We start from the raw sequence: 18223 nt of genomic DNA, 5'->3' as shown, positions 1-18223 counted from the left end.
AAGAGCAAACAGATGTTTAGTAATAGTACAGTCTACTGAGTTAAGAGGAAGACAGGTGATACTGAAGAAAAAAAACACAATGTGATTTATTTGTACTTTCTTGTAGATACAGCAGTAATTGAATACACTAATCTCTAAATCATTGCAGAGGGAAATTGTAGAAATTTTCATAATGATGAGATAATACCACTAAAAGAAGTAATTTGAGGATTTTAAATGAGATTTTTTTTTTTTTTTTTTTGTCATGGCCAAGATAAGATTAAGCCTTTGACAGGGTCCCTCACCACATCCTTCTCTCCTAATTGGAGAGGTATGGATTTGAAGGATGGACTGTTTGGTGGGTTAAGAACTGGTTGGCTGCTCACAACCAAAGGGTTGTGATCAGTGGTTCTATGTCAGGGTGGAGGCCGGTCACCAATGGCGTCCCCCATGGTTCAGTCTTGGGACCGGTGCTCTTCAACATCTTTATCAATGACATGGACAATGGAATCGAGTGCGCCCTCAGCAAGTTTGCAGACGAGACCAAGCTGAGCAGTGCAGTCGATACAGTAGCGGGAAGGGAAGCCATCCAGAGGGACCTGGACAGGCTGGAGAAGTGGGCCCATGTGAACCTAATGAGGTTCAACAAGGCCAAATGCAAGGTGCTGCACTTGGTCCGGGGCAATCCCAGGTATTTATACAAACCAGGAGAAGAACTCCTCGAGAGCAGCCCTGCGGAGAAGGACTTGGGGATGTTGGTGGACGAGAAGCTGGACATGAGCCAGCAGTGTGCGCTGGCAGCCCAGAAGGCCAACTATGTTCTGGGCTGCATTAAAAGAGGAGTGGCCAGCAGGGAGAGGGAGGTGGTGGTCCCCCTCTACTCAGCTCTTGTGAGGCCCCATCTGGAGTACTGCATCCAGGCCTGGGGCCCCCAGCACAGGAAGGACATGGAGCTCTTGGAACAAGTTCAGAGGGTGACCAAGATGATCAGAGGGCTGGAGCACCTCTCCTATGAGGAAAGGTTGAGGGAACTGGGCTTATTTAGCTTGGAGAAGGGAAGGCTCCGGGGAGACCTCATTGTGGCCTTCCAATACTTGAAGGAAGTGTATAAACAGAAGGGGAAATGATGGTTTACATGGGTGGATAGTGATAGAACAAGGGAGAATGGTTTTAAACTAATACAGCGGAGGTTTAGGTTAGATATTAGGAAGTTTTTCACACAGTGAGTGGTGAGGCACTGGAACAGGTTGCTCAAGGAGGTTGTGGATGCCCCATCCCTGGGGGCATTAAAGGCCAGCCTGGACATGGCACTGGGCAGCCTGGTCTAGTGGTTGGCAACCCTGCACTCAGCAGGGGCGTTGAAACTCGATGATCATTATGGTCCTTTTCAACCCAGGCCATTCCATGATTCATTCTATGATTAAGATTTCAGTGGCTACTGATGACACATTTCGATACTTCCCAATACGTGACAAAGATAAGATAAAGATAGATCTAAAGAAAGTCATAAGCTGTATATGGGGGTAAATTATAAATATTATCTCTTATTCAAACAAACAAACATATAAAAACCTTTAATTAAAAGAAGAATAGGAAAAAAGAAAGGTACTAGAAAGCTACAAAAAAAAGTAAAAAAAGAAAAAAATTATTAACTAATATGAGAAAGGAATGTATAGATAACAGATGCCACTAAAAAAAATGTGTGGAAAGTAGATATTTACAGGAAAGGAAATGAATGAGATGCTGTGCCTCGAAAGTTTAAAAATGCAATGCATTACTCACTGGTTAAAAACAATTAGTGAAAGATCTCCTTTCACTTCAGTGAGATAAATGCCACTTTAGCTCAGTCTTTGTAGCAGTCCAAAAATAGCTCTAAGTGTTAATGGAATAAAATTCCCCCTTTTATTTTATGGAGAGGAATTAGGAAAGAATTTACTTTGTCTTCTCTATCTTTTCCTGAAACACTAGAATCTTATCTTAAATGGATACAAAGCAGTAAGTCAGAAAAATAAAATCGTCGGAAGCATTTCAAGAAAGAGTTTTATTTAATTATATTGTCCTTTTCCTAACTGGAATATTTCACCCAAATTTGAATAGATCCATGAGTTCTAGAAAGATCCTGACTTTAAAAGAGGTTGCCATTCTGAAATACCAGCTGTAAATTCACAGATGAAAAGAAACCCCCAGTTCATAAAACAATTGAGTTTATTGGGCAATGAAGTCTCGAAAACACTTATGGAAAAAATCTCATATACCCAGCAGAACTGTATAATGGAGATGTAAAACAGTCATTTCTACAAATAGAAATTTTTAGAGTGCTGAAAAAATTGTGCAATTTCTTGCAAAGAAAGTATCCATAACCAAATATGTTATAATATATATCTTTCTTATTTCATTTTTTTACTAATATTTATTATCAAATACAAAGTTTGAATTTATATGGAATTAAGAAGGCTGCATATTAAAGTTCAGATGCTTTTTACGTCTGCTAAATGGTGAATACCATCTGATTTAAACAGCTTGACGCTGTCCAATGTCCAATTTTTTTTTAATACTGCTCCCATATAGGGATAAGAGGGTAATTAAAAGCAGCTTTGACTGCTTTCAGTTGCTGATATTTCATATATTAACCAGACACCATTATTTTGTTCCTTATGACACATCATATTCCTAAAGCAGCAATGCAAAAAATATTCCATCACTGACAGTGAAGTTGTACTATGAGGGACGTAATCAAAATTTAACCTCCTAAGTTTGGAAAAATTCTAATGTTTCTGGCCTCCCCAAGATGAAGGCATTTGCAAAATGCCCTCATTTCTCTGCTTCTTGGTAGTATTAAACCTGAGTAGTATTATAGAAGTCTTTTTATTTAAGTCCATTTTCCACAACGAGATTAGGAAAATAGAGTGTAAATGTTGAACTAGCAATCAAGAATAGTAACTAGCTTGCAAGCTAGATGTTTAATAACTTCCTCCAGTAAACTCTACTTCCATCATTACTCAACCCTTAATAGCAAGTCCTGTGCCCATGAGCTACTGGATATTCTCCTACTACCTTCGAGGTTTCAGCCTGGATAATTTCTACTTAACTTATGCTCGTACAACAGCTTGTCCCTGAAAGAGCGAGAGGATATGAAACAGTATTTATGCTAGGCAAAAAGTCAGGAATGTGCTAAATATTCTGGTTTGGACCTCAGGCAAACTTACAATTTAACTTCGGAAGGCATCACGTAACTTCTCCATTTCTTTTCTTTCTGATGTTGAAAAATGGCTATTTCCATCAGAAGTAAAATGAAGTCTTAGCAATGTAATTACAAATTTGTTTTCTCCCTTACTCTGTATTTAAAAAAATAATAAAATTTCTCATTATTATTGTTACTAGAGCCTCTTCATGTGAAGCCGAACTTCAGGATTTAGTGCATCAAGTTGACATCATAGTAAACAGCAAGAAAGTAGAATGGGAAAGGAAGATGAAAGCTTTTGAAGCACAGATGGATATCCAGCATCAAGAATTAGCAAGTGCCCAAAGCAAATTGGATCAAAAAGGTCAAGAGGTATTTGAAAATATCAGATCTCTAAAAAAGTATATATCCTGTGAGGAAGTTAATAGTGTGATCACAGTGCTCTGTAAGTAGGCTTGTGTGTTCTGTCATGTGAAAATATCGAACTCTTTAGAGGTCACAAATTGTCCTTGCTATTTTGTTTCAAAGTGGGCTTCTGTTCTGAGAAGTGACTGTAAAAATCTCATTCAAAGTCCCATACTTCTTTTATTTCCTTAAAGTCTAAATCAAATATTCTCAGTTTAACTTTGAAAGGACAATTTGATTTTTTTTTTCTAGTTTAATCAGAGATTTTAAATGGAAAAATGCAGTTCCAAAAGTTTGACAAAATTATGTCTTTGTAATTCATGTTTATACTCCATTTTTGTCATTTTACATGCTGCACTGGCTTTGAATGTTAATTTTATTAATAATAGTTAAGATTTGAACTGTATTACCATTTAGAATTGCTTATCAAACTGAAGGCACCAGCGGATCTGACATCACCTGTACTTTAAGTCATGTCTGCTGAATATTCATTCAGATGTATTGGTGAATCCTGGCATGACATTCAGCTCTAGTGCAAGACACCTGAAGTTAGGTGTTTACATGTGGGTGTCCTCCTGTGAGCTACGTGCCAGTGGGAGTCTTGAAAAGGATATATCTCTCCCTAACAAGCAATTACAGCAACTTGCCCTTTGTCACTGCAGTCAGAGGAGCCAGGAGGATAATTCAGCTGGTCAGTCCTTACAGCATCGATCTATTTGCCCATACACAGATGTTATCTGAAATATTTTAGCTTATTGCAACTAGCTTCCAGCTGTCTCTCCAGAAAAACATAGGTGTCATGTGTGCTCGTGGTCATATTTCTCGTATCTCTGTGGAAATCTCAGATAATTCAAGATGTAAACAATTCAAGCAAAATTCTTATGCTGGGGCACAGCAGCTCACTTATATACTTGGGTCAGAAATGTTTCGTTAAAGGACCTTTCATGACAGACTCATACGGTGTTATCATTGTTTCATAACATAATATACAATTCTACGTTTTGCTATAAAATCTTCAATTTGATGTTGCTGCTGTCTGGCTTTGTGGTGTGTTTCTAACTGCAGGTGGAACTGCTTTGTCAGAAACTGGAAAACTTACAGAAAACTAACAATGAAATGGCTCAGAATTATGAAACTCAGCTTTGTGCGCTTAAATCTCAAGTAAGAAAAATATCAGTTTCGTTATTTTCTGATTTCATTATGAAAAACTTATATGTGCCTAATGGTATAGACACACCTCTATGGATTTGGGAATAGGTTGAGCTGTGTAATCCAAATGATGCCGACTGTAGCTTCAAACCTGGCCCCACTGTCTTTACTGTACTGACATGTACAAGCTCTCTGGATGGATTTTGATGTGAAGACAAGTATTTAATTTTCTGACTATGGACAAATAACCTAAAACCTTGGTGAATGAATAAAACATATAATTAGATTCATGCTAATAAGATTTGGACGCGCATTAAAAATTTTAAGATTTAAACTGCTCTTGCTACTACTCTGCTATAGTTTTTTTTCTGGTTTTTGTTTGACTGGTTTAAAGGGATTATTAAAGACATCTGATAACTTTCCATAAGGAAACATAGCATTAAAACTAGTGTAGCCTGGCACTGTGGAGTCGCTTTGGCTTTATTTATGTGTTGCTCTGTGTCTGTGCTTTTGCTCTCCATTATTTTTCATTGCAGTTATGAATTCAGATCCTTAACAAATTTCAATCTATTTTGATTCTCAGTTTTGAACAGGTTCACGTCCACATCTCTACATTGTTTTTCCTGCTGTTCTGCTGTTTCCTTCATTGAATTCTCCTACCAGAGAGTTAGCGTTATAATTAAAATTTTCCAGTCATCACACTTACCATAGAATTCTTAAATTGTTTATATTGGGAATCATTATTTTCATTTAGAGGTGATAACACTTATCATCCACAATCCATGAAGCCAATAAATGTAGAATTTATTTTTAAGATTATGTTTCCTTTGTCTCCCTTCTTTTGGTTCTTATCTTCACTTGAGCATTATACCTCCTTCTACAATGTATGTTCTTAAGAGCTGCAATTTAGTTTTGCACAAACAGTGTGTTGATATTTACATCATTGTATCTTTCTGTGCAGATGTTTTCCTAAAATCCCTTGCAATTTTTGTTCCTTCCTAATCTTGATAGAAATAGAAAGGGTTGCTTTTTCTAGCTCTCTCTAATAATGTTTAGGCTATTCAGAACAAATTTCTCTGTGATAACACTTCTGAGGTCCTTGGTGCTTTTTACCTTTTATACTAATAAAAGCAACTGTTTAATGAGCAACATTCCCACAGACTTGATTATATGCCTGTTGACTGCAGTAAAACCTATTTTTTTGTATTAGAGAAATAATTCCTTATAGGTAACCCAAAACTCTTACACCACACTGTTGCACTCATTCAAATGTACAGCATTTTGTCATAATTAAATAGCAAAAACTTTAGAGATTCATCTTTATTGTTTTCTTCCTTTGTTGTTTTTTTATTTTGGTTTGGTTTTTTTTTTTTTCCTGTAGTAATACTTAGTTACTCTCATTTTGAAAATGACAGAAAACCTTCAGCAAAAGAACGAGAATCCGTTCTTGCTCTGAGGACTCCAGCAACTAAGTGCATTTAGAGTTTAATGTCTAAGTCTGAGCTACGTCATGCTCTCTTTAGAATCGATGGAGGGAATTGAACACCCCTGGAATGCAATTCCTTTCAGTGTATGAGAATTTGAGGCAGGTGAAACGTCTAAGCATTCAAAGGCAGCTCTTTCGAACTCTGAGTAGCGAAGTCCTCCTCAGACTCATGTAGAATAGCAAACTTTTCAGAGTGACCACACTTCTGAAGAAGCTGGTATTTCTGCTGAGACCTTCCCGACTTTGCCTCTGACTCCTAAGCCATGCTTTCATAGCAAGATCAATAGGCAGAACAGTATTTGGGGTCTAATTCTCAAAGACGCTCTGAGGAACTCCACGATTCCAGAAGAAAACAATCAGCCCATGCATAACATTTCAACAGTTTTCGTAGAAATAGATAGAAATAGATATCTTCATAGATAGAAAAGAAACGTGCAAGCCTAAAATATGTTAGTGATAATCCTTCATTCTGGTTGGTGAAGCACCCTTTAAAATTGTTAACACAAGATGGCAGTAAACAAGTGTAAAAATTTCACGTAAGCACTGGGGGAAATGACACTATGGGTAATGGTGCCATAAAAATCTTCAGCATAATTAAGTAGTTGTCAAATGAACCTATATGAAATTTTAGTTTACATGTAAGTGAGAGCTTAGTTTATCTCTAAGAAATTCATTTTATTAAATGATTCTTTATAGTATTGATTGACTATTAGAATGTTGAACTTGCAGTTGGCAATTCTAGTTTAAAGAGAACTTTGTTCACGTAGTCATCCTTGACAGATTCTGAATGTTCCCATCTGCTTTCATTTTTAGTTTTCGAAGTTGACACGCAGTTATGAAAAGCTATTAAAACAAAAAAACTGTCAAAGTAGAGAAAAACGTAAGGAAAGCCCAGAGACACCATTTGAACGGAGCAATTTAAACAAGAAACTGGAGGTAAGAATATCTTGTTAACATATTGTATTTTTAGTATGCCTCTAGAATTAATATCTTGGTTACAGTTGTAAACTCTAAGTTTCTGATTCTCCTACAGAAGTTATATAATTTTCTTGCTCTGGCAAGAAAAGGTGCGTAGTTTGGTATTCAGGTTTTGTTCTTTCACTGAAGTTTTATTGGTTTTGTTAATAGTTTTACAAGTTAATATACATCATTTCTTTCATAAACATAACAATAAATAAATTTTGCTTCCTGTATGTGTACTAGATAGTATCATCTGTTCAGGCATGAGAGCTTTTACATGTGCAAGATTTTGTCACATGATACCTACCATTAATGTAAGTCGTATAGACTTCAGGACAACTTTTATTGTCTAGGGCTAGATAGAGTAAGGATTTAGGATTGAAAAACTGCTTGTTATACACATATCCTGTCAGCACTTACACGTCTGAGGCAATCCACAGCTTTGACTTCAGTACCTAGATTCCCCAGGTCACACATTAGCAAGGATAAGGCACTTAAAAATACAGTCTGCAGGATCCAGCATATTGATAGGGAACTAGATCATATGTGATGCTGAGGATAGGATTCAGTCATATTCTCTATTCAGCCAAATACAGAAGGGATTTTAGCTGACTTATTCTTGGATACAATGAGATGCTGATCTCTAATCAGAATTCCTGGCCTTGACTTCTCAAGAGTTTGAAGTTGCATTATGATCTGTGGAATAATTAAATATTTACTGAGCCAATAGGAGAGTTACCCAGCACAGAAAATTGGTGTCTATAGAGTGTGATTGTACCTGGCAGCTTCTCCTCTAATACTCTTATGGGTGCATTCACTGGCACAGAAGCATGGGACTGAGCAATGTAATCTCTAGCTCTACCAATTTTTCCTTCTTTCTTACTTAGCTAGCACATTTCTTTGCAAAATGAAACAACTTCAAGGAGAGAAATTCCAAAAACTGTTGAAAAACAATGCATAGTTTATTATGTAGAAAATTAACACGAGGAGATTCTGGTTCAGATTCTGTTTGGAGAGGAGATTATTAAACTGAGTGTTCCCTACACTGGGAGAACAGTTTATCCTCTAGTCTGATGTAGCACAGAAGGATCAGAAAAAAAAAAATCAATGTTTTCTCTGGACGTCATTTGCAGAGATCATAAGAAAAAAGTAATGTGTGCTTCAAGCATTTACTGACCTGGGTTCTGGGTTACTGGGAAAGTAAGCAAAAGAAGACCAGTGGAAACTAAGTGTGAGCTAGTTGCTTTACTTTTAAGCATTGTGAAGACGTGATTTAGATTTATGTAGATTTATGATGGTAGACAATTTAACACTTGGAGAACTCCACAAATGAAAACTTAAGAGCTGATAGATTTCAAATCCTGTCATACTTAAATAGCAATTAAGCAGCATTTTAGGATCTTTATTTTGATCTTGCCTATCTTTTCTGTTACGAAGTAAAATATAGGAGGAACTCCTGCCACCTTCAGGTCACTTTACATAACACATAAATGATGTCTCTTCCACATGGAAGAGTCTTTATCATCAGAAAATTTGCTAAGCTTTGGATTTCAGCATAGCTACCAACATCTGCCACTACCAGAACAAAAAATGGGTTATACATTTATAATCGACTAAATATATCACTACTTTGAAACTGTCTGATCCAGCTAATTTGAGAATGACCTCTTTCAAGATTAACATGAGAAAATAATGTAACACAATTCTATCGTTTGATTAATTACGCAGTATGAAAAATGATTGCTTGGAATATATACAGGAAATTCTAGTATTTAGGAAATGATCAGTGTTGAAAATCTACTAAACTCAGCAGTCCTTTAATAAGGCCTTAAACTTGCAGTCCACATTTAGCAGATTGAAACTCCGCTTGTGTGGCGTTTTGTGAAACTGCAAGATTTTTGTTCATTTAACAAACCAAAGCAGATATTATGAAAGCTAGGACTTGTATTAATCTATGTTGAAAAGCATTTGATTTTGTTTCAGTAGCTTTTTTCTCTGTGTGTGTGTGTGTGCATTAGAATAATGAGTCAGTTTAAGATAATTATAAAAACTCATCTCCCTTTTTGGGACCAACGTTTCAATTGTGAAAAAAGCAGGTTTTATTAAGGCTTATAAGAGTGTCTTGCTTTTCAGTGTATGAAACAGTATGCCGTAATTTTGCTAACTGCTCATCCAAACAAGAAGAGCAAGAACTTTATTAGATGTGGAGCTCTCCCACTTATTTGTAGAATATTGCCTTTAAAGTCAGTTGTGACAAGAACTATACAAGATCTGAAATGATATAAGAAAAAATTCAAACAGTGTAAATAGGAATATAAATACAAATATAGATCAATACAAATACATGTATGTAAATACAAAACAATTATATTTATATATAAGTATGAACACAAATACAAAAGTAGTATTAGCAAAACCTGATTGTAATAAGCTTTGTTAAAAAAGTTTTTGTTCAAACTAGGTGAACTTAGGAAAAAAATCCAGAAGCAGCAACTGAGCAGAGAACAAGTAGTAAAATTTATTCACTGTAGCTGCTGTTTGTTCGTTCAAGAAAAAGAACCACAAAAAAAGCACTCAAAACATTTGACTGAATGTTAAGGTTTTGATCCCCTGCTGATTACTCTTACTTTAAGGTCACAGGAGCTACCCACCATCCAACCAAATTGGTGTTTTATAGTCATAGCTCTAAGGTGTACAGCCATGCAGCCATGGAAGCGATTTTAAATTCTTTATCATTTCTATTTAATTATTATGTTCACCACCCAAGTTTTTCAGATTAACAGCCTTTATTTTTTTCCAGAGGGGGTGGCGTGTGGCAGGATGGCTGTTTTACATCACTGGGTTTTTTACTTTTTACCAAAATTATGGAAAGGTCATGTATTAACTATGAAACTATGCTTTTCTTAGAACGATAGAATTAATGAATTATTTAGATTAAGGAAAAAGAGTAATTTTCCCTCTGCTCAGTAACTTTGTTTTGCTGTCTTTCAGGAATTTAAAGCAAAATCAAGAGAATGGGATAAGAAAGGGACAATCTGCCAAAATCATCTCAGTTATTTAGATGCTCAGCAAAAATTATTGTCTGAGAAATGTAATTTGTTTCAGGTAAAAGTTCTACCTTCCTTCTTTAGAAGGAAGTTGGAAATTAAATAAGCTGTTCAGCTGGAGTCATTTTTACGTATGTTTTAAAATCTAAACACTCCTAAGCTTACAGCAAACGTAAAAAAATAATTTGGATACATTATTTTAAGTAAAGAAGATCCATACTGAAAGATACTGATACATGCAGTTATTTTAATTTTGTTTTTCTCTTGTAATATAAATAAATCTCACAATGAAAATTACGATATTTCTGCTAAAGATAACTGTAAAAAGCAATGCATGTTCCTTTTTAACTTTTCAGATATACTGTGGACTTAGATTTATTTTCTATGCTACTTACTAACGTATGTAGGTTGCTCTGAAAATAATGTCTTATTCATTTCCATGGAAGTTACAACAGATAGAAGCACAAAGAGCACAATAACACTATTTGATAGAGCAAATTCTCAGCTGCAGAACACTATTTTTCTACATATTCGCCGCCAATAGCTATGCATTTTTGCCAGCCGTGAACATGAGCGTGTGTGCCACATTTGTGAATATCTGCACCAGCAGAGGGGAGCTGCTGCCGCTGTCACCACTACTGAGACACACCACCCACTGCCTCACTGTGCTCACATCCGCTGTTTGGTCTCCATAAACACTCAGTAAGCATTGGTGAATGTCACTGTGGAATTTTTTCCGCAGTGAGAAATTAAATTTCACACCTTTGCTTCCTTCACGCTTCCATGTCAGATACCATTTTCTCAGACTGCCCCTCTGCTGCCCATCTGTCACATGGCAACAAAACGTAACAGAATAATGATGGGAAAGTTCAACCTCTGCTGCCATGCCACCAACGTTCAACTCTGACATGGTGGGCCAACAGAATAATATAGGAAGCGTTACTTTCAGAGCAGTCCTTGTACAATAATAGTGATGACAAGTTATTGAAATTAAACTTCCACTGTAGATAGTATGTATCACTCCTATTTGGTCAAAGTATAAAGCTCCCTCAAATCTAAGGTATCCCTCACTATCTGAGGATCATAAATGAACATTAATTTATACAGAAAATTGAATCCCTCTGTGCTGCTCCAAAAGCCCACTTAGGGGTGTTTCTTGGATTACTTATACCTTTTCGATCATATTTTTCATCTTTTAATTACCATTCAGTCGACTGTTGGCTTTGTGATCCTTTTTTTACCTGCCAGTTCACTTAGTTCTTTATTATATAGCCTACTGGTGCAGCATATTTTATTTTTTTTTTAGTATTTCCATTCTAGAACAAAGTATACATTTAATGATTTCTTGATGACCTATTCTGGTCTAAAAAAAAGTTAAAGAAATAAATTAAATATTGTTTGGGCTACTAAACAGCTCAAAATGAAGCATGGGGAAGCCAATTACATTGCTAACTGGTAATCCTCTTTTCCAGTGGGACTAAGCTCATTGGATCTTAATCTAGTGAAACGTGTTCTTAATGGTTCCTATGAGACTCTTTACCCATATCCACTATTTCCAAGGATGACAGTTACGTTTCATTTACTGATGTGGAAAGCACTATTTTGCTGTTACTGAACTTTCATACAAGTGGCTGAAAAAAACAGGGCTTTGATTAGACAAATCTACTGGCTGGTGCATGTTGAGTTGGTTATATAATTAGACGAGTCAAAGTAGACTACTCAGGATGATCATCATTTTTCTGTTGAAGTTCACAGGACTGTTGTCAGTGAACTCTCTTTGAAGACAGCTTTCATCACAACTGTGACATCATACTAGTAACATCAGGCTAGTTTATTAATGATAAGTTTAATGGATTGTTTCTAAAGCATAAATTGATTCTGTGTCTTTGGCTCCAATTCCTCTTCTGTAAGGTCTTTGATTTCCAAATGGAGACTTGCACTTCTGTTTCACAGGATGCTTTGACATCCTTGCATGTCAAACTCCATAACTTAGACATTGGGGGACCTTGATTTCTTATCTACACACATTACATTTACCTGCCAACTTATTTAGGCTTTTTATTTAATATGCAGCCTATGGTCCATTTCAGCCAGCACAAGAGGACATAGTCAATGAAATCTAAAGCAGTCCAAAGAAAGAATTCCTTTCTGCAGTCCTTATCAAGGAAGTATAGTATATGCAGCACTACTTATTTTTTATTTCAGTTTTCTTGCTCAACTTGATCTCTTCACATGATATACAGTTTTCAGGTTGTATTTTGGTCTCATTTTTCAGCTAATTCTGAATTTCAGTCTTCTGAAAGATGACTGCTGCTGTGTCCAGGTGGAAGGATCCATATAGATAATTTTTTAAACAGTTGCCATAGTGATTGTGGATCTTCACACTGCTTGTGAATTCACAAATACTACCATTACCTATGTTCCAAAGTTTTCTTTTTAGAATTATTTAATGAGTACAAGAAAAGGAAAAAACTGAATGGAGTGCAAGACTGTTTCCAGAGATTCTGAAATGTGCAAATGATTTTTCCACAAAATTAACAATAATGATACCAAAAAAATACAGTTACTGCAGCAACTGAGCTATGAAGTGTGTAATACTCACCTTTTAATCAAAGGTTAATACCAGTCCTGAGGCATACACACACAACTCCTACTGAGTTTGTTATATCAAAGAGAAAAATTTCTTTCAAATCATTTTTAATAGGTAACTGCTTTGAGTAGGTCATCATAATCACCTTTTCACTTTTGAGGCTAATTAATATCAAAGTGCTAGGGAAATACACAACAGAGAAAAATCCTTGAAAAAATCTGTACCCTTGTAAGTTTTAGAAACGTTATTCTCACTGAGCATGATGAACTTGAGGCTAAAGAAAGGAAATATCTTTTAGAATAGTAACACAAACCTTTCCAAAAGTGCCATCTTTTCTAAGCAAGTCCTGATGAAGAAAATGGAAATTAGCTTAATCATTTCAGTAGCAACTGTTTGGCCCTAATTTAGATGTAATTATTGGGTTTCATTAAAAATATTTTATTGTTTTATAGAAGCACACTCAAAGTTATCAATTCCAGATAAGCAATAAGAAACAAAACCAGGAAGAGATTGTTAAATATGGCCAGCCTGAAAAAGAAAAGGATGGGTTAATTGTTGAAAAGCTAAGGGCAGCAGTGAATGAAATGACAATAAGCAGGAATAGACTAGAAGAGGAAAATCTGAAACTCCGTGAAGATCTAAAAATGTTCCAAAACCAGTGCCAGGTAATAATACATTTTATTTTCCATAAATACTGCGGAATAAATTTTGGAGCATTAATTTCTTGTGACTATACTTTAAAAAGTAGTTCTAAGATGCCTATATACAAGATCTGTACACATACTGTACGTGTATTCTTTGCAGAAATATAGAATGAGCTGTGAACAGTAAAATTCTTTCTATGAAATTTCTTTATCTGGTTTGTATCTAGTTGCACAACGTGCCCTTTACATATTAAATAAGTATATATAAAAGTGTATGGAATACTTTATTGTTCTAAGAATATTCTTCAGTGCAATGAAGAATTCTTCAGTGCAATGAATATGCTGGCAGCATAGACATAAAATTTTATCTTATCTCTAGTTTACCATTTTTCAACTGCTCTATGAAGATAGCTGTTTGGGCCTCTTTCGCTCATAATCTATGGATTCTGACAAGACTATGATAAGATATACTAGAATTGTAGAATGTCTTGGGTTGGAAGGGACCCAAGAGATCATCAAGTTCCAACTCCTCTACCACAGGCAGGGTTGCCAACTGCTTGATCAAGTGCTTGATCAGATTGCCCAGGGCCCCATCCAACCTGGCCTTAAACACTTCCAGTGACGGGGCATTCATAACCTCTCTGAGCAACCTGTTCCGGCACCTCACGATCTTCTCAGTAAAAAACTTCCTTCTGACATCTAATCTAAATCTCCCCACTTTAATTTAAAACTGTTCCCCTGTGTCCTTTCACTATCTACTCTTGTGAAAAGTTGTTTTCCCTCATGTTTATAAACTCCCTTTAAATACTGGAAGGCCACAATGAGGTCTTCCTGCGGCCTTCTCTTTTCCAGGCTGAACAAGGCCAGTTCATTCAGCCTGTCTTTGTAGGGGAGGTGCTCCAGCCCTTGGAATATCTCCATGGCCTTCCTCTGGACCCTCTCTAGCAGCTCCACATATTTCCTGTATTGCGGCCCCCAGACCTGGACACAGTACTCCAGATGGGGCCTCACAAGAGCAGAGTAGAGAGGGACGGTCACCCTACCCTGCTGGCCACTCTTCTTCTGATGGAACCCAGGATACCACTGGCTTTCCAGGCTGCAAGTGCACAATACTGGTTCGTGTTAAGTTTTTCATCAACGAGGACCCCTAAGTCCTTCTCAGCAGGCCTACTCTCAAGGAGTTCTTCCCCCAGTGTGTATACCTATCTGGGATTACCTCAACCGAAGTGCATAATCTTGCACTTTGCTATGTTGAACTTCATTATGTTCACAAGGGCCCTACTTTTTGAGTCCCTCTGGATGGCATCCCTTCCTTCTGCTGTATCAACTACACAACTCAGTTTGGTGTCATCAGCAAACTTGCTGAGGGTGCACTCAATCCCATAATCAATGTCACTGATAAAGATGTTAAAGAGTACCAGACCCAAGGCGGTGCCCTGGGGGACACCACTCGTTACTGGCCTCCACCTGGACACAGAGCTATTGACCACAACCCACCTTCCAACCAATTCCTTATTCACAGAATAGTCCACCCTTCAAATCTATATCTCTCCAATTTAGAGATAAGGTTGTGGTGGGGGACCATGTCAAAGGCCTTGCAGAAGTCCAGGTAGATGACATCAGTTGCCTTCCCTTTGTGCGTCGATGCCATCATTCCATCATAGAAGGCCAGCAGACCTTCCCTTGGTGAAGCCATGCTGGCTGTCTCGAATCACCTGCTTGTCCCTCGTTCCTTAACATGTCTTCCAGGAGCATCTGCTCATGATCTTCCCAGGAACAGAGGTGAGGCTCACTGGCCTGTTGTTCCCCGGGTCCTCCTTCCTCCTTTCTGGTAAATGGGAGTGATATTTCTTTTTTTCCAGTTCCCAGGGACTTCGTCTGACAGCTACAGTTTTTCAAATATAATGGAGAGCATCATGGCAACCCCATCAGCAAGCTCTCTTAGGACCCTGGGATGCATGTTGTCTGGCTCCATGGACTTGTACACATTCAGTCTCATAAGTTGGTCTTGGACTTGCTCCACCAGTACAGTGGGAGGGAGTTTGCTCCTGCAGTGGGGAGAAGTTTCCTACCTGATATATTCAGCCTTTTTTATTAGCAAAGATTGAAACAGATCAAGAATAAGATTCTCACTTCTATTTTTTTCTGGTAACATGATTTTGCTTATTTATTTAAGCACTTCAATATTCAGGAATATATCGAGTAGCCTATAGTGACTTTATCTGGAGAAAGATCATCTATTTTTCTTAACTTCATTTAACTTCAGTTACAATATACTTTACAGTAATTAACATATTTGGTGGAGATTTATTTCAGGTATTGTCAGAACAACCAAATTCTGCACATGTGATGTTTATACATTTGAATTGCACATTAGTTCCCCAAGTCACTATAATGTATGGAAGTTATCAGTATGCAAGCAAAAAGACCTGCTTTGAGGCATGTTGAAAAGGTTGCCACAAACAGTAGTTGGATTAGAATATATATGGAGCAGAACAAAACATGGAAATTGGAGCAGCAGGCATAAGTACTGTAGGACACAGGGAGAGTAGATGGCAGCATGCTGTAGCCTTCTTTAAGAAAATCTTCAAGCTAGAGGAAATATTTTTTAGGGATGTCCATATGAGAAAGCAGGAAGTGCAGGGTCTGTCATCAGCCAAAAGGAGGAGGCAGGTGTGCATATGAGTGCTGGATGGAGGACGAGGATCATAGAATCACAGAATCATAGAATGGCCTGGGTTGAAAAGGACCTCAGAGAGGATAGCTGGACGTGGGTTAGGTGAAAGAAGGAGGAGGAGAGGGGAGTCTTGGTGGGGACAGATTTCAATGGCAGCTAGCCTGGTATTACGCCTCACATGTCTTCTATGCCTGTGACTGCTTTATGTATGCTTCTACCTATTTCTGTCATACTACTATTAGAAAGAATAATGAACAGTATGGAAGATGGATTTGTTGGCTGCACAGAAAATATGAACTTAAGAAGATCCAAACTGAGACTAAAGAGTATTTCTCAATCTCATAAACTGTTTGACAAACTTAGTTGCAACCATACATGAGAGCCAGCTTGAGAACATCACACAAGAGATTTGGTTCTCGTAAAGTCTGCCTTAAGTCAGCTAGTGGACACTAATTCATGTAGAAATACAGCACATGACTGTGTTAAAAAAGTTAAACACTTTTGAGCAGAGTTAGAACACAAAAGCTGATCACAAAAGTTTTGAGTCTTCCTTTGATATCAAACATGGCAATCTATTTAAAGCAATTTTTTTCCCCAAAAAGAAGAGAACATGTAGTTCTCTTCTATTAGTAGAAATATTAGTAGAAAAATTAGTAAATTTTTCAGCTTGAAACACTCTCTGAGAAAAGTAATATTTAATTGGATATTTTCTAAACAAAACCTTATGCTTTCATTTTCATTTTGGTATTTTTACTAAGTGCAATAAGTGGTACGTATCTAACTATTTTTTTTAAGAGATGTGTGAAACTCTTGACCTGAAGTTCTGTTTCAAGTATTATTGCTGCTACTGCTGTGGCTGCTGTTATTCCTGGTATTACTTCATTTCACAGGAGGAAATACAACTTCTGTAAATGTGCATGATGACTGCAGTGTGCCACAGATGATTTGAGTTCCACCGCACAATTGTGAAACATTCCCCTTATCCACAGCATAATCAAATCAGAGGTGTACGCACACACACCTCAAATAAATGTATTATGAACCAGTTGTGGCTATCTCTTGAAAATTGAAGTCATTAAGATGATCATAAGCAAGTTCCTGCTGACAATTTTAAAAATTCATTAAGTTTTGTTTGCTAGAATATGCCCAGACTTGCATTTCCAAGTTTAAAAAGCTCTCTCAGGCTTAATTTAACAAAGGATATGATGAATGAATCTGTATGTACAGCCCCCATAAAAAAAACAAAAGTGCTTCATATCTGTCTTTGGCAGCTCTTTCAGCCAGAGGAAAACCCCAGGCTTCTTGGAAGGAAGGTCATTCTAATGTGAGGCTCTAAGGGAAATAAACCTTTGAAGTTTCTTGCTTGCAGTGTCATTTTTGGATTCCATTTTTAAAGTAGTCTTCTGAAAGTTTAAAAGTCTCATTTTTGCTTTTAAATATGGAAACTATATTAAATTAAAAGGAAGAAATTACGAAAAATCCTAGGTTTTGGTGTAATAATTTTAAAGGCAAAGCATCAGCATCGTTGGAAAATCCTTTTCTTTTATCTAGATCTTGGATGAGAATAAATGTTCTCTAGGTATTATTATTGCAAGAATCTGATTATTGTTGCTCCTTTTATTGTTTGTTATCTTTAGTATGATTTTAGTGTACCTTATGGTAATTGCCATAGGAATTCAGGTTTTATGATGTCAAATATAACACATAGCATGAGGTCACATTATCAGCCAGAAAAAGACAGGTAAAATAGAGACAAGATTTGTGGACTCCCTAAGAAATGTATTTTCATGATTGTGTGAAAATTTGGTGATGTTCATCTAAATAGGCAATTACCTAGATAGAACTAGTTTTGGTGTTGATTGAGCACACACCTTATCTAAGCACGTAAGTCTACAGGCACCTGCTCCAAGCCTTCAGGCAACATTTAATGAAGACATGCACCTAATCCTGCCTTTCTATAGCCTTGTAGTTTTCATGCTTATAAAATTGGAAATGCTGTTAATGCAAGCTACTTATGGTACAAATTCTTACACATGAAGCATTGTTCACGTGTGAAGAAGCTATTGAATCATGCAACCTGCGTATTTTAGACACACTTAGTGTGA

General features: G+C 36.9%; 1 protein-coding gene and 1 long non-coding RNA gene across 5 annotated transcripts in view; both read left to right on the top strand.

The window, feature by feature from the left end:
• Positions 1-18223, top strand: part of DEUP1 (deuterosome assembly protein 1) — a 62639-nt gene that overhangs the window by 7123 nt on the left and 37293 nt on the right. For 2 of the 4 annotated variants that reach the window (XM_021381998.1, XM_021382017.1), the window contains exons 3-7: positions 3361-3532; positions 4631-4726; positions 7014-7136; positions 10152-10265; positions 13250-13462. In XM_021381998.1, the coding sequence (XP_021237673.1) occupies positions 3361-3532; positions 4631-4726; positions 7014-7136; positions 10152-10265; positions 13250-13462 (718 nt within the window). Of the gene's footprint in view, positions 1-3360; positions 3533-4627; positions 4727-7013; positions 7137-10151; positions 10266-13249; positions 13463-18223 lie in introns of all 4 variants that reach the window. The other 2 variants (XM_021382005.1, XM_021382011.1) reach the window with 2 other exon arrangements.
• LOC110390705 lies at positions 15056-17163 on the top strand. Its single transcript, XR_002433831.1, has 2 exons — positions 15056-15223; positions 15304-17163. It is a non-coding gene; the product is annotated as an uncharacterized LOC110390705 (long non-coding RNA).

This window comes from Numida meleagris, chromosome 1 (genome assembly GCF_002078875.1).
Source record: "Numida meleagris isolate 19003 breed g44 Domestic line chromosome 1, NumMel1.0, whole genome shotgun sequence".
Classification (NCBI taxonomy): Eukaryota; Metazoa; Chordata; class Aves; order Galliformes; family Numididae; genus Numida; species Numida meleagris.
Note: the sequence above shows the minus strand (reverse complement) of the source record. Positions and strands in the feature narration are given on the sequence as shown.